General features: G+C 34.5%; 1 protein-coding gene and 1 long non-coding RNA gene across 2 annotated transcripts; both read right to left on the bottom strand.

The window, feature by feature from the left end:
- Positions 1-790: 790 nt before the first annotated feature.
- LOC128555411 (uncharacterized) lies at positions 791-17,159 on the bottom strand. The gene is made up of 5 exons (XM_053537695.1): positions 16,447-17,159; positions 14,369-14,571; positions 13,397-13,448; positions 12,924-13,010; positions 791-2,438 (listed from the first exon to the last, which is right to left on the bottom strand). Exons 1-5 carry the CDS (start codon positions 16,921-16,923, stop codon positions 2,421-2,423), a joined length of 837 nt encoding a protein of 278 aa, XP_053393670.1. The 5' UTR covers positions 16,924-17,159; the 3' UTR covers positions 791-2,420.
- Positions 8,156-9,562, bottom strand: LOC123524183 (uncharacterized). The gene is made up of 3 exons (XR_008370052.1): positions 9,416-9,562; positions 8,651-8,740; positions 8,156-8,305 (listed from the first exon to the last, which is right to left on the bottom strand). It is a non-coding gene; the product is annotated as an uncharacterized LOC123524183 (long non-coding RNA).
- Positions 17,160-17,624: the final 465 nt, after the last annotated feature.

Below are 17,624 nucleotides of genomic sequence, written 5' to 3'. Positions count from 1 at the left end.
TGGTTTTTGGATATCATAAAATGAATAACTATATCATCAAATTAAGGATCTCATATAATGCATCGATTTTGAGATATCACTCAATCAGTTTTAGGATATCATTTAATGAATTACAGACTATAAAATCTGCCACTGGGTGTAGATGCAGATCAGAATAACCTGTTCCAGTGTAACTTGTTTTGGTGGTAACAAGGCTTGTCTGACTTACCAATATAATTAATTCCCCAAGTGCCCCAGAAATTTAAGTCTGCATCAACAACTAGTGGTAGATAATTTTTCATGCATCATTTAAATACGAGTATCAATACATATTTGTTTACAGCATTTACTAGAAATTGATCATTCTCTCAAACATCACTTTTCACACTTTAAAATCACATCAAGAAATAAATAAAAATATATACATTTCAACATAAACAATAAATAAATAAAATAAATAAACAGAATTTGGTGCAATATAATTTAATCGAATGCAAATTTGATTGTCCACTACATAAAATACAAAATACTACGGAATGCCATTTTACTCTTTGTTCACTATTTAAGTGTAATATCCTAAATTCAGTTATAAGTAATCTATTCTTAATTCATTCATGGATGTCACAAATTCATTTAACAATAGCATTTTATCATTTTGTATATCATTAAATGCATATAGATATATCACAAAATGTTTTATACATATCTGTAATTCATTTATTGGATATTCTAAAATCAGATTTTTATGATATCCTTAATTCCATTTAATCATATCTTTAATTCTATTTTTGATATCCATTATTGGTTTTTGGATATCATAAAATGAATAACTATATCATCAAATTAAGGATCTCATATAATGCATCGATTTTGAGATATCACTCAATCAGTTTTAGGATATCATTTAATGAATTACAGACTATAAAATCTGCCACTGGTTGTAGATGCAGATCAGAATAACCTGTTCCAGTGTAACTTGTTTTGGTGGTAACAAGGCTTGTCTGACTTACCAATATAATTAATTCCCCAAGTGCCCCAGATATTTAAGTCTGCATCAACAACTAGTGGTAGATAATTTTTCATGCATCATTTAAATATGAGTATCAATACATATTTGTTTACAGCATTTACTAGAAATTGATCATTCTCTCAAACATCACTTTTCACACTTTAAAATCACATCAAGAAATAAATAAACATATATACATTTCAACATAAACAATAAATAAATAAAATAAATAAACAGAATTTGGTGCAATATAATTTAATCGAATGCAAATTTGATTGTCCACTACATAAAATACAAAATACTACGGAATGCCATTTTACTCTTTGTTCACTATTTAAGTGTAATATCCTAAATTCAGTTATAAGTAATCTATTCTTAATTCATTCATGGATGTCACAAATTCATTTAACAATAGCATTTATCATTTTTGTATATCATTAAATGCATATAGATATATCACAAAATGTTTTATACATATCTGTAATTCATTTATTGGAGATTCTAAAATCAGATTTTTATGATATCCTTAATTCCATTTAATCATATCTTTAATTCTATTTTATGATATCCATTATTGGTTTTTGGATATCATAAAATGAATAACTATATCATCAAATTAAGGATCTCATATAATGCATCGATTTTGAGATATCACTCAATCAGTTTTAGGATATCATTTAATGAATTACAGACTATAAAATCTGCCACTGGTTGTAGATGCAGATCAGAATAACCTGTTCCAGTGTAACTTGTTTTGGTGGTAACAAGGCTTGTCTGACTTACCAATATAATTAATTCCCCAAGTGCCCCAGATATTTAAGTCTGCATAAACAACTAGTGGTAGATAATTTTTCATGCATCACTTAAATAAAGTCTAAAAGAAATACTTTCCTCATAGCACTTTTTCTTATGCTAGCGCATTAAATAAAAAACAGAAAATTAACATAACAAAAATGACATCATTTTAGCCTGCAAGTCATTCAGCATAGGGGATACTGTCAAATGTTTGTTTGTTTTTTTGTTTGTTTTGGGTTTAACGCTGTTTTTCAACAGTATTTCAGTCATGTAACGGCGGGCAGTTAACCTAACCAGTGTTCCTGGATTCTGTACCAGTACTAACCTGTTCTCCACAAGTAACTGCCAACTTCCCCACATGAATCAGAGGTGGAGGACTAATGATTTCAGACACAATGTCGTTTATCAAATAGTCACGGAGAACATACGCCCCGCCCGAGGATCGAACTCACGACCCCGCGATCCGTAGACCAACGCTCTACCTACTGAGCTAAGCGGGCGGGCTACTGTCAAATGAGTTATGTTGGAATGGGCAAAATCATCTGAAACACTGGTGTACACTGGTGTGAAAGTCCACTTTAAGTCTTTCTTATCCAGGATCTGGCCAACTTTGAAATACCATTGTCGACATGATACTTCACTTTGCAGGTCTTGCCTGAAATTATCAGAAAAATATTTATGAGGCCAAAATGTTATTTCAACAAGAGCTGTCTGTTGACAGCACGCTTGACTATTCGAAGAACTGATGAAAGTATGGGGTCAAAGTATTACCAGAGATTTTCAGACAAAAGAAGAAAAATAGATAAGACAAACAATGTACCTGTATTTGTGGATTTAGACAAATCTTGCACTATATGGCAATGTGTGACTATCATGGTAAGCAAGTGTTCAAAGTTTCAAAGCCATATATCAAGCAGTTTAGACAAGATATGGAATGGTATGCGAAACTTAACTTATTTCTGTGTCCAAAAAAAAAGGGTCATAAGCTAATGTCCTTGTCCTAGTTATATACTCTAGCCTACATAATTTATTATATACTTTATGCAGATTCTGATGGTAAACAAGTGGTCAAAGTTTCAAAGCCATATGGCAAAATATAGAATGGTATATGCGGAATTTAACTTATTTCTATGTAAAACAAGAGTGCCAGAATGTCACAATATACGCCTGTCAAATTTCTTTACTCTAGCACCTGTATTTGCAAATGGAATTTTAATTTTGTGGTTGTTTACTAATAATTGTATGTCTTTTGTTTTTCTAAGTCCACAAAAAAACTCCTTACCAGGTAGAGATACCTTAAACTACACCTAAAATTGGAAAGTAACATCTATGTTGTACCAAAGAAAAGTGGTCTTGGTTTTTCCCTACGGTCAATTATAAAAAAGTTACAATATAAGTTATTTATAGTAACAACTAAGGGAAGTTAATCTTCAAAAAAAAAAAAAAAATAAATAAATCCAAAAAAAAATTTCAAGTCCACACAAAAATCTTTACCAGGTAGAGATTGGTGTAAAGACACCTCAAAATTGGATGTAGCATGCATGTTGTACTACAGAAAAGTGGTCTCGATTTTTCCCTATGACTAGTAATGAAAAAGTTACAATATAAGCTATTTACAGTAACACAAAGGGAAGTAATTCTAAAGAAGGGAACTGCGCATGACACTTCATCTCATGATGGTGTATAATTGTGCCAAGTTACATCAAAATCCCTCCATGCATGAAGAAGAAATGCTTCGGACAAAGTCATTCTTGTATCTGATCTTTGGCCTCTAAGTGTGACCTTGACCTTAGACCTATGGACCTGGTTCTTGCGCATGACACTCCGCCTCATGGTGGTAAACATTTGTGCCAAGTTACATCAAAATCCCTCCATGCATGAAGAAGAAATACTCCGGACAAAGTTTTCATTCTTGTATCCTTTGACCTCTAAGTGTGACCTTGACCTTAGACCTAGGGACCTGGTTCTTGTGCAAGACACTCTGTCTCATGATGATAAACAATTGTGCAAATTTTCATCAAAATCCCTCTATGCATTAAGAAGATATGCTCCGGACAAAGTCATTCTTGAATTTGACCTTTGACCTCTAAGTGTGACCTTGACCTTAGACCTAGGGACCTGGTTCTTGTGCATGACACTCCATCTCATGATGATGAACAACTGTGCCAAGTTTCATCAAAATCCCTCCATGCATGTAGAAGATATGCTCCGGACAAAGTCTGTGGACGCCCCCGCCCGCCAGGGGCGTTCCCATAATACGTCCCGTTTTTCAAACGGGCGTATAAAAAGGGTCATAACTAAAGTTTAAGTCCTTGTCCTAGTTTAATCATACTTTTGCCTTCACAATTTATTATGTAGATTATGATCATGGTAAACAAGTGGTATGTGACTAAAGCCATATGACTAATAGGTTAGGCTAAATATGGACTGGTATGAAACATTTAACTGATTCCAAAGTTTTAAAAGGGCCATAATTCTACCAAAATAGTTGACAGAGTTATGTTTTCTTGCCTACAGATGAAGAACAGGATGATAAACAGGTTTTCAAAGTTTCAAAGACATATGTCAAATAGTTTTGACAAAACGTTGACTGGTACGAAAACTGAACCAATTTCCAAGTCCAAAAAGGGCCATAATTCAACCAAAATAGTTGACAGAGATATGTACTCTTACTTACAGAAAGAGACTGTTATGATAAACGAGTGAATTTTTTTTTCAAAACCACATGTCAAACAGTTTACACAAACAATGAAAATCTTAAAGATTTAAAGGTTAAAAGGGGCCATAATTTAGCCAATATCCTTGACAGAGTTGTGTGCTCTTGCCTAAAACTGGACATGGTGATCATGGTGCAGGCGTTGAAAATTTCAAAGCTTTATTTTGAAAGTTTTTGTCAAAATGTGGACTGGTATGAAAACCTTAACCAGGATGTGACAACGACTCCATGGTGAGTAGGATAGCTCTACTTATTCTTCGAGTAATTGAGCTAAAAAGGCATTCAGTTGCACAATATGTGATACTTATCTTGATTCTGGTGATATCTATTAAGCTTAATTCAAATAATACCACTAAGAAGTGAAAATATGCACCAACAAATTTTTTATACAAAATGATCCTAAACTAACAAACATTTTTATGACAGACGGACAGACATCACATAAGAAAGAAATAGTTGTCTGAACTGTTGTTCAACATTTAAGACGTGAATTAACATCCAAAAAAAAATTTATAATAGATACATAACAGTGACAGTGATAATGTCTACCAATAACCCAGCAAACACACCACGTTGTTACAACGTTGTTATGACGTCTTTTCCTGACGTTGTAACAACGTTGTTTTTTGGTTGATAATGAAAGATGCGTTGACGTCTTGTCACAACGTTGGGAAGACGTCTTTTTTGCAACGTTGGAAAGACGTCTTGTCCACAACGTTGGAAAGACGTTGTTATTTGGTTGATAATGAAAGGTGTGTTGACGTCTTTTTCACAACGTTGGAAAGACGTCTTTTTCACAACGTTGGACAAACGTTGTTTTTTGGTTGATAATGAAAGGTGCGTTGACGTCTTTTTTGCCACCTTGGAAAGACGTCTTTTTCACAACGTTTGAAAGACGTAGTTTTTTCTTTGATTGTGAAAGGTATTTTGACGTCTTCTGCAGTGTTGGAACTACATATTTTTCACAACTTTGGAAAGATGTATTTTTTACATTTGAATGACATCTTTTCTCAATGTTGTTTCGTCTAAAAGCACAAAAAAAACCCAACAGTCTATGGTTTTAAACAAAAGTGTACTGAATAATAGAATAGTCACAAGACGTATCATAACATACTGGGTCTAGTAAGAAAACATACTAAATATGATTTAACTGAAATGTTTTTATTAAAAAGTACATATACCATTCAATCAAAAATAAATTTTGTTGATGCATGTAATCTGTAAAAAGAGCTGTTCAGGCACAGCAACAGTCAATCGACTATTCAATAGCTTTTTAACAAAATATTTCATCAATGAATACAACGATAAACACTTGTGGAAATGGGCAACCATTTTGCTTGAATGTAATAAAGTGTCATAGCATATAAAAACAAGAGCTGTCATAGAAGCAGCATGTTTAACTATTTTAAAACTTGATACTAAGTGAAGAAACATCATCTTGAATTCTAGCATAAAACTGCTGTTATTGTCACTTTTCGGGGGTGTCTTAACAGGAGAGAAAACGTGTATTAACAGAGAGATTCTCGCGCTCACAGCTGTTGTAACACCTTTATATTTATGCGCGTTCCGTGGCAAAGCGTAAACGTATTACGGCCCCAAAACGAATAATTCAAAAGGAAATGACGTGAACGTGATAAAACAAACTTTACCGCGCATTTCATGGGAATTTAATGACGTTGAGGGACAATATATTCATTTACTTGGTTTTGCGTTTTATGCCAGAATAGCGTTAGCGCATGTTATTTTCTTGTTATAACATCTACAGAATCCCTCGGGAATCATTGGTACCTGGCTTGGGTACCAACCAATCCCTCGGGATTCTGGAGATGTTGTAGCACGAAAAACATGCGTTATCCCTACACAATTACTTTATGTTTGAACAAAAAGCATTGAATAATAGCCATAAATGAGTGAAACTGCCTAAAATTCCTTTAAATAATTCAAGAAATACTGGTTCGATACCACACTTCGGTCTATGAAATCTGATCTTAGATGCTGACAGAAAACAAGTAGGATAGCTCTGCATATAGTTTGTACAGTCTAGCTAAAATCTTAAAGTTACTCACCCACAGTTTGGGTGAAATTTTCAACATCTTCCTTTCAAAAAGTTTAGCAGAGAATGTGTATTTAACACAGAAATGTGATCTAAAACGTTGAGAATAAAATTTAGATATTGGTAAAAATGCAACAGGAATGTAAATTTTCTGCAATATTTCAAATTTAGTATACTACATTCTGCACAAGATTTATTGTTATTTAATGGAATATCTTGCTTAATCATTCCAATAAGTTTGACTGAACCAATTTCCAACTCCAAAAAAGACCATAATTTATCCAAACTCGTTGACAGAGTTATCTGCTCTTGCCTACAGATGGAAATCATGATAGTAAGTAAGTAAGTGTTCAAAGTTTCAAAGCCATATGTCAAATAGTTTTGACAAACACGTACTTGTACGCAAACTGAACCAATTTCTAAGTACAAAAAGGCCACAATTCAGCCAAAATAGTTGACAGAGTTATGAACACTTACTTACAGATGGCGATCATATAATAAACAAGTGTTCAAAGTTTCAAAGCCACACATCAAACAGTTTTCACAAAACATGGACTGGTAAGAAATCGACCAATTTCCAAGTCCAAAAAGAGTCATAATTTAGCCAAAATACTTGTAAGAGTTATGTACTCTTACCTACAGATACAGACTATGGTATAATAATAATCAAGTGATAAAAGTTTCAATGTCATATGTCAAACAGTTTACACAAAATATGAACTAGTAGGAAATAAAAGGTACCCTAATTCAGCAAAAGTCCTTGATAGAGTTATGTGCCCTTGCCTAAAATTGGATATGGTGATGATAACAAGTGTTGAAAGTTTCAAACCTTTATCCCCGAAGTTTTGCCAAAATGTAAACTGGTACCAAAACTTAACCAAGGTGTGACGCAAAGCTAATGCCGTATCGAGTAGGATAGCTATTCTTATAGTTCAAATAGTAAAGTTATAAAGGTCCAATTGCGGCGTCTTTTATGCAGTTTCCGAAAATGATTTTAATAAAAAAGCTTGCAAAAAAGTTCTCTGTAGAACAATCTAAACAAAATACATTTTTTTTTCATATATAACTTTCAGCCAGGTCATTTAATATTGATTTATGTGACAAATTATTTTAATTATTCTCAAAATCACTACAAATGGATAAAGTCTGCCCATCACTTAGCTTGAGACAACATTAACCTTAACCAACAAATTCTTGATTTTGCCTTGTGAATGAGTAATCTAATCCATTCACAAAAATATTAAGAATAAATAAAGTAAAGTTTAAGTGTAATGGACTGGCAAAACAATGAACAAACTGCAAATTTTTGAAAAACAATTCATTGTGCAAACTCTTTTTCTCGAGATACTATTTGAAATATCTTCACCTTGTAGAATTTTAAATTATCTGAAAAAAATTCCAATAACACTGTGCATCCAAAAATGATTGGATAAAAGTTCTTCAGTTTTGTATACAAACAAAAATCAAACTTAACTTGCACTGTTTTCATACATTTCATGTATATCACTTTTCAGCTGCATTTAGAATTTACTGAAAGATTCATTTTGTAAGTAGAACTGTTTTTGCATTTAACACTTTTAAATTCAAATGTTTGTGTTTTTAGAGCAGATTACACAGTATGTAAGTCATGATTTCTGCTATTTCACTATTTCAGATTTCCTTTTGAACTGGATTTCTATCTGATAGTGCATATATCAGTCACAGGCACTTCTCCCACTCCTAGCTCCCCTTCCTGGTCCTATGTCTACGCAGGCTGAAAATATACAATTTAACACACATGTAAACTTAAACGTTTTGTTAAAAACTAGAAATGATCACACATATTAGAATTATGTATAAAGTTAAATGTATGGTAAGGTGACGGTGTATCATTTTTAATGCATGACATACTAATTTCTTTACTTTATCACAAAGTTTATACGGTAATACAGTGGGTGGGATAGCGCCGATGTCGTGAATTCATTTCGGACATACTGAGTTTTCAAAATTTCTGGAGCCCTGAATACATTGGACGGGTTCATTCAAATGCTAGAATTTCTATTCTTACTAACAACATTCTCACGTAAGTATGATCAAATATCATTTCTTAAATATTTACCCTTCAAGATCGAAAACAATGTTGTCCTTTCTTCTCCCAGTTTGCTTTTCCTCTGATGTTAACATGGTCATTAGTTTCATTGTCATCAACCTGTGAAACAGAATGAATTTGGTGATAAAAAGTTAATAAAAAAAGGTACAATTTGAATCTATATCACTAAAATTAAATCAATAAGACAAGTATGCCAAGGAGCAGAGTGTTGAGCCCGCCAGCTGTCAAGTGGACCTTGGACCTAGGGCCCTGGTTCTTGCGCACGACACTCCGTCTCATAATGGTAAACATTCATGCCAAGTTACATCAAAATCCCACCATGCATGAAGAAGAACTGCTCTGGACAAACTTCAGTATGACCGTAGGCCTCTTAACTGTGACCTTGACCTTTGAGACAGGAACATGGGGTTTTACGCATGGCACACCTTCTCACTTAGGTAAACATTCATACCAAATATAAACAAGATTGGTTCATGCATGTATAAGTTATGGTCCGACAAAATCAGACAGACACAAGCACATACATCGAAAGTGGCGACTATATCGAGCTCACCGTAAGTGGGTTCAACAAAAACTGACACAAGACAAATACAACTCTTGCATAATTATTATTTTTCATTCTCTTAAAGTATTCTTCTAAATTTAAAACATGCACAAAATGCTCGTGAAACACGATTCAGATGAGTTTTCAGTTAAGTTCACGCATATTTTATTCAAGAGGAAGTAAAAAAACAGGTAATAAATTTATGGAAACTTTATTCCAATATTACTTACTTATCAAACACCATGATATCCTTGTACAGCTAGAAATTGTGCCACTGGCCCATGAGTAAGTGTTGTATATAAGCAGAAGATAAAGATTCTATTCACAGTCCCTCATAGATGTTCTTCCAACAGCAGACAACATGGAAACCTGTCAACAGCAAAAAAATTTCAAATTAGAGCTACTTTGTAATAATCTACATTTTAAGCACACACAACAGTAGTACACCCATGCATAAAATAAATTTTGAGAATTTACTGTCTTGCATTTTAGATGTAAACAACCTTGAATCAGTTTCACAACTAGTTTACGGTAAACCTTTAGCCTACTAGCAACAAGTGATTCTGCCTTTGCGACCAGTGCAGACCAAGATCAGCCTGCACATCTGTGCAGGCCGATCATGGTCTGCACTGTTCGCTATTCAGTCAGTAAATTTTCAGTGAACACCCCTTCGAAAAACAGATGGTACTGTCCAAACTGAACGATGGATCAGTTCATTTTAGAAACTTAGCAGGGTTAAGGTTAATGAAAACTTATGCCTGACTAAACTCAGACATACCAAAGTCTTTGTAAAACAGATCCTAGGTTTTCTGCACGAGGCATATATGTTACTAGTCAAAATAATTTGCCGTTCAGATTGTTTTATATTTGTGACGGGCAATCTAAATGTCAAAACTTTGAAGGACCAAAATAATGGAATATAAATCACAGTACACAGTCATGTAAAGTTATTGGTTTTGCGTTTTCGCATATTTGCATGTAGAGACATGGTAAACTTTAATCGTGTACAGTACATACATACATTTAAACTATCACCAGAAAATAAGTAATTTTGGATAATATTTGATAATTTTGGCATAAATCATTGAGAAATTGAATCCCCGTTCAATACATGTAAGTTTATTTGAATTTAAGACTAATGTTTGAAAATAATCGGCATTTAAACCTATAGCATGTAAAGCGTTGGCAGCGATGAAAATTTCATCGGAAATTGCTTCAACTATTTTGGTCTTTCGAGTGTTTGACGCCAGTGGGGATACTGCCCATATGAAAAGAATTATCCCAACATTTCCTAGGATCGCATCAAATTAGTTGGACTATTATTTACTTCTGAAGAGAATCATCAGGCATCAAACGAATGTGAAGCAGTATAATAAATTATATTATATGGAGATGTCCAAATACAAAGTAACAGGATATTTCGGGACAGTGTGATAACTTGACTGTCGCTGTCTTAACATGTCTAAACTTATTTGGCACGATTTCTTTCAGGAAATCTCTAAAACATGTGACGTCACGCAATGGCTTTGACTACAAACAAAATGTAAAAACTGTTGATTTATGTTAGTCAATATGGTGACAGCGACAAGTAAGCATAGTTCCGGCTATATTTCTGTTGCCTTTAGATAATGGATGGCACTTCTGTTAAATTTTCTTGTTGTATGGGGATGGCGTATGAATGCATTGCACGTTATTATGCAGAAGGGGGATGGCAGGGACTTTTTTCATATACAGACTTTTGGTGGCTTGATAGAATTTTGATCAGAATTGATAAAAAAAAAATATTTATAGAATCTGTGTTTTAAGAATATTGATGCAGTTAGAAAAACATCACTGTTTACAAAAAAAAAAAAAAAAAACATGGACGTCTAGCCGCTCACTGTCTTATCAGTTCTAAAAATAGAAACTACAACGGATTGGTTTACAAACACCATCTAGTCTAGTCCTATATCATGACCCGCATAAAATTAGTTTGACTACCACACCCCTAGCCACTTCCAACAAGTAATGCTGTTTGGTGACAGATATCAACATACAAATGGCATGTTACTGTTAGACACTAAGCATACGTGAATTTATAAACTAAAAACCCTTTGTCAAAACCTTTATAATTTATGGAAAGTTCTAACTATTTTTTGCACTGTAAACAGTAAAAGACTGCAAAATGTTGACAGTCTGATCTTCATCGCATGCAAGATATTTTAAGTAAGTCCATTTCTAGCCTAAAATGCATAATTATTAATTTATCCTCATGCAGCACAACAATGTCAACATACAAATTACCGGTAATAGGCCTACCCGCGAAAATATAGACAATATAAGTTATAGCTATAACTTCAACAGTTTTAAAAACGTCATGACAAAAAATAACTGCTGTGAAAACTAACAACATACTTACAGGTGAGAAGCCATGATTTGACATATAATCTGTACAGGGCGCATTTTAAATACTTCCACGAATTTTAAAAACTCCGATCAACAACATGAACGAGGGCAAAAGGCACGTGAGCTAGACCTGTTTTGATTGGTCAATTCGAACACATGTCGGAAATCATGGGACGGAACTCTTTCGAGTTAATGTTAGATGGTTAATGTTACTAACCTCACGACATGACGAATAGCGCTAAACGACAAATAAGCAATAAAGTATTCACGCAATGAAATTATTTTTGCAGCTTGAAATAGTTTAAAGTTTCAGTAAATCTAATGACGTTGTTCCAACGTTTTTACAACGTCGGAATAGCGATGTCGGATTTTGGTCGCTTTAAAGCCGTTGGAACAACGATGGAATTAGCGACGTCGGATTTGGTCGCTGTAAAGCCGTTGGAACAACGTCAAGATAGCGACGTCGGACTTTGGTCGGTGTAAAGTCGTTGGAACAACGTCTGATTCTGGTCACCGACGTCGCGACCCCAAAACAACTATAAAAAGACGTCTTTGCGACGTCGTGTGTTTGCTGGGAAGGTTTCATTTGTTTGCCTTACATGGAACAAATTATCTGTGATACTGAATATTGCATTATCAACTAGTTTTATAACCCCGAAGACACATGTGAAGTTTCAAATCAATATCTGCATTAGTTTTGGAGATAGTAACTTGCATGTAAAACTTTAACCAAAATTTTCTAAGTCCAAAAGGGGGCATAATTTGCTTAAAATACATGTCAGAGTTATGGGACTTGACCCAGAGAGGTTGGTAATTGACCTAGAAAAAGAAAAAATAAGTTTCAAAGCTATATGCCTTTAATTGATGGCTGTATGTACTTGCATGCAAAAACTTAACCAAGGTGTGACGCCGACGCCGACGCCGACGCCAGGGTGAGTAGAATAGCTAGACTATTCTTCGAATAGTCGAGCTAAAAATGGAAAAGTTGTTTCGTTTTGTTGCATTTGAAAACCATAATTGCAAAATTGTGTTCATATAACAACATTTCTCATTAATGTTTACATATTCAATAAGAACGTGTGCAATAAAATCTCTAAAAAAAACCTTAGAAACATAGACCGCAATTAAGCAAAATAATAGCAGACTCAGTTTGACTGTCTGTTCATGAGAAGTAATAACATTTGCAGACACTTGTCACAATGCCTAGCACTGGCTTAATGGAATGCTGCAGTAGTATAACTGAATCAACTCAAACACTCCCAAAAGACAAAAAATGAGTCTTAGTACATTGGGACTATTTACAGCTACCACATGGCATGCAATGTTTCATTGCTTGATTTTGTAATGACTTACCATATCTGTAGGATTTGAATCAACTTCCATTTCTGTGACAATGTTGTCATCTGATAGAGCCGGAGTGTTAGGAGTGCTACTGGACACCTGAAAGTATAAGATTCAATTATTAGTCCAAGTGATAATGCTTGAAAGGAATTATCTGAACAATAAAATACAGATGTTTATTTTTTACACAAAAAAGGTTGGTGATGCCTATTCATTTTGAATCCAAAAGCTATAGTTGACACCCTATAAGAATTGAATGCGGTAAACACAACAAAAGCCACATATTGTAAAACACATGCCCACAACTTGTCGAAAAAGCAGGTAATGGGCATCAATAAACTTTCATTTTGTTTGGTTGATTTTGTCACAATTAAGGTTTTAAGAAGGCAATATTCTTAGTATGGGTAAGGCTTGCTCTTTCTGGTGAACTCTGAAATAGTTTTATTTATTCAACATACTAAAGACAAAAATTTCAAATCATATACCTTTTTTGTTTTCCTCTTGGACCTGGTGTGTCCCATATCAATATATTCTTTCCTGTAAGAGAAAATATATTCATCTGTTATAAACAAAACAACTTGTTGGGTTCATGTTTTAATATTATTTATTATTAAACCAGATTTATATAGCGACCTTTTCATGATAAACACGTTCAATGGCGCTTTACATAAAGCTAACGCAACCACACAGGGCACAAAATTCATCCTCTACCAGTACAGACACAGAGCGTTCTGACCAGAGGGACAGAGTGAGATAAAGCCCCTATAAGAGATAGAGAGAAATCCTTTTCAGATACAGGCCTGTCCGGCTAACTTAGCCTAGCTCTTTGTTAATAGACAGTCTGGTTCATTAATGTGCCCGGTGTATAGCAACGATACACGTGAAGCCATATTTGCTGGGAATAACTAGTACAGGCCTCTTACTTAGGTGGGAGACACTCAAGAGCATCTCAAAAATTTCCAGTGTCTGGACCGGGATTCGAACCCCTGACCTCTGGATTGACAGTCAAGCATGTTACCACAAGACCACCGGCCCACCTAATGCTACAGTCTACTGTCAAAATACATTGTATACATTGTAATACCATACTATCTTTCAAAAGTATTTCATTCAGACTGTCATTGTTAAAACAAGTTAATCCATTTTATTGGGCATTAAGTCACACCAATTTAAGTCATTTGGCAATGTTACAGATTTTGATGGTACAGAAAAAAAACAAGGTAAACTCCGACAATATTTCAGTCACTGGCTTGCACCTAGCAAGAACCACTGACTTTCAACAAGCCACATCACAAAACCAGGGCTTTTACCCTATCACATGGAAGTCATGGAGAGTTATCTAGGAACCAGATCCAAAATCAGTATTTATTAAAACATGATTATCTAATTTGTTACACAAATGAAAAAAATATAGCTGATTTTCAAACTGAAATGCAAAACATAATCCAGTCACTTACACTTTCAACCTAAATTTCCCTGGCCCTTCAGTGAGTAATACCTCAAGGCAGGTCTCCAGCAGGCTTTCGTCATCTAACCTCATTAGATTTCTATAGAATTTTTCTGGGACATCACCAAATTTCATAATCATGGTCCAAATCTTCATTGGCAGCTTGGCCATCAGCAAATGGTGTGTCATCTGCTGTTGAAGAGTTCTTCTATCCTGAAATAAGTACAAATTCTGTGGCGTCATCTCATGAAATGTGAAATTTGAAAATATTAGGCTTAGCAGTTTTAGAGAAGAGTACTTACATGCACAACTTGAGACTAGTAAGAACGCTGGCTAAAACTCTACAATATATGTAATTGTCAAGCTAAAAAAAATATAAAAATGACCAGACATTGTAAAGTATTTATTTTATGGAAACATGTTCATGACTAAAATCTGATTAAACTAGAACTGTCACAGGAGTGACGAATACCCCCACAATACGGTCTTGTTACAGAAGAATGGCAACCATAAGAAAGACATGGCCACAAGAAGGTGTAATTTAAATCGCACTTGACCTGTATTTTATGATGTACCAAAAACATTTAAATCTGTCAAGAAGTGTCAGTGGAGTGTTAAACGACTCCAATGGTGGATGAATATTGCACAATAGCTCGAGTCTGTGTTAAAAAATATCAAATAATAAGAGAGGTACAGATAAAGTGAATCAAAACACTATGTAAGTATAATTCTTAAGCGAAAAGGGGGCATAATTCTGGAAATATTTGTGCAAGAGTTATGCACCTTGTGTCATATGATGTGGAACAACTAGTTCAAGTTTGAAACAAATGCATTTTGTAGTAACTGAGATATAGTGAAAAATAAACCTTAAATTTTAAGTAAAAGGGGGCATAATTCATGAAACATTGGTGTCAGAGTTATGCACCTTGTGTCACATGATGTGGGTGATAAGGTGGAACATCTATTTTAAGTTTGAATCAAATCCATTTAGCATTCTCACAAGACCAGCAAATAACCTACATACATGTAGAGCAAAATCTATCTCGGGTTATTCTGCATTAAACCACTCGAGTGCAATGACGTCATCCGATCCAGGTGCATAGCACGGTCGTAAAAAGTAGTTACCCTTTCTTCTAACACTGTTGATACTAGTATGTCGTGTTAGAATTGAAATAATAAGTTCCCAAGTGTGATTTATCGTAGAATAACCCGAGTTTAGAGTTCTTATGCAAAACAATATATCACTCAGGCCTACGGCCTTCGTGATATATCTTTACGCATAAGAACTCTAAACTCGGGTTATTCTATGATAAACCACGTTTGGGAACTTATTATTTCTTAAATAACCGAGATTAAGTGTAAATGCATCAAATTAACCTTAAATTCTAAGTACATGTAAAAGGGGACATAATTCATGAAAAATTGGTGTCAGAGTTATGCATCTTGTGTCACATGATGTGGGTGATAAGGTGGAACATCTATTCTAAGTTTGGATCAAATCCATTCAGTATATAATAAATGAGATAGCGAAAATGCATTAAAATTTACCTTAAATTCTAAGTGAAAAGGGGCATAATCATTGAAAAATTGGTGTCAGAGTTATGCACTTTGTGTGATATGGCTGATTAGGTGGAACATCTATTTTAAGTTTGAATCAAATACATTTAGTAATAACCGAGATATAGAGAAAATGCATCAAAATTAACTTTAAATTCTAAGTAAAAGGGGGCATAATTCAGAAAAAATTGGTGTCAGAATTATGCATCTTGAGTCACGTGATGTTGCTGATAAGGTGGAACATCTATTTTAAGTTTGAATCAAATCCATTAAGTAATAACCATGATAACTGAGATATAGATACTGGGACGGGACGGGACGGGACAGGACGTGACAAAAGTGACTCCTATATAACCCCATCTCTCTCCGCAAACATGTTTAGTGGTGGTATAACAACAGTGAATATCGGTAATGCTAACACTTATGCTAATTTACTTATCTTTAAATCATTCATGTAGTTTATTTTAAACTGGAAATGTTGAACAGAATAAAGCTTATATGGATATTAGCTACCATTCAGCAAAACCTTACCTTAAGTCTAAAAACAATGACAAGCATGTCTTTCCATTCTGTTTCTGATTTGTTGTCAAGTCGACAATCCCTCATCAACTTCACCTTTTCCAGAAATGTCACAGCTCTCTTCTTTTCATGCAACAGATAGTTGTGCTGGAAGCCAAGGGCCAAAGCAGAAGTCTGTGGTAAGGACCTGTACAACCTGACTTTCACATGTTCCACATCCAGTGCCCCTTTCTTCTCCAGAGCCTGGAGAGCCTCACGGGTGTGGTTCCCACCAAGAACCTCTATCATCGCTTCACCCGGTTCACGGAGACGGCTAAGGTCTGTTCCTGGTGAAACCATTCCAATCATCATCACCAGTTGGCCACATCCATTCCCTTGGAATGACTCCACCAAGTTTCCAACATGGTCATGGTCCAAGAGCCTTGTTGACCTTGATGGATGTGGGGGGCACAAGTTGCACACGTGCACATCAAATGTCCCTGAAAACATATTTTTAAAATGGGTTTATCATAATGAAGACTTACTTAAAGCGAGTAATCCACATATTGTGAATTGTAACTTTTAAAATAATTCATCACAGAAAGGCAAAATGCAGCCACTGTTTCATATATTTACATGAAATGTTGACTAGTTTGTAGTTTCTAGAATTACAGGAACATTTGAATTTTTGCAATTTTTCTTGCAAACTTTTATTAACTGTTACAACGCTTTATTTTGTAAACATTGATAAATATAGAACAATACACGACAGCATTTTAAACGCTATCATCACGTGGGCAGCAAACCAAAAGTGTGCATGTAGTTTGATGGATCACTTTATATACTTCTCTACCGATTTAGGAAAGTCAGCATGATTTACTTTACCTAATTTAGGTAACAACCACTATCGTACCAAATAACATCACCTAAATAACGGACCGTTCCATTATTAAAAGTACACAAACATTGCTCACCGTAAAACCTAACTAATTAATACATGTATATATAACAAGAGCTGTCCTTAAGACAGCCAATGCTTGACTATTCGAAATATTGTCAGAAGCAGGAAAATATTACCCAAAATATTAAAATAACTAAAGAGTTTAAATCCAGTACCTGCATTGTAAAACTTTACCCAGAAATTTTAAGTTCAAAAGGGGACATACCGGTAATTTGACCAAAATGCATGTCAGAGTTATGGGACTTCATGC

Source organism: Mercenaria mercenaria, chromosome 1, assembly GCF_021730395.1.
Source record: "Mercenaria mercenaria strain notata chromosome 1, MADL_Memer_1, whole genome shotgun sequence".
NCBI lineage: Eukaryota > Metazoa > Mollusca > Bivalvia > Venerida > Veneridae > Mercenaria > Mercenaria mercenaria.
Note: the sequence above shows the minus strand (reverse complement) of the source record. Positions and strands in the feature narration are given on the sequence as shown.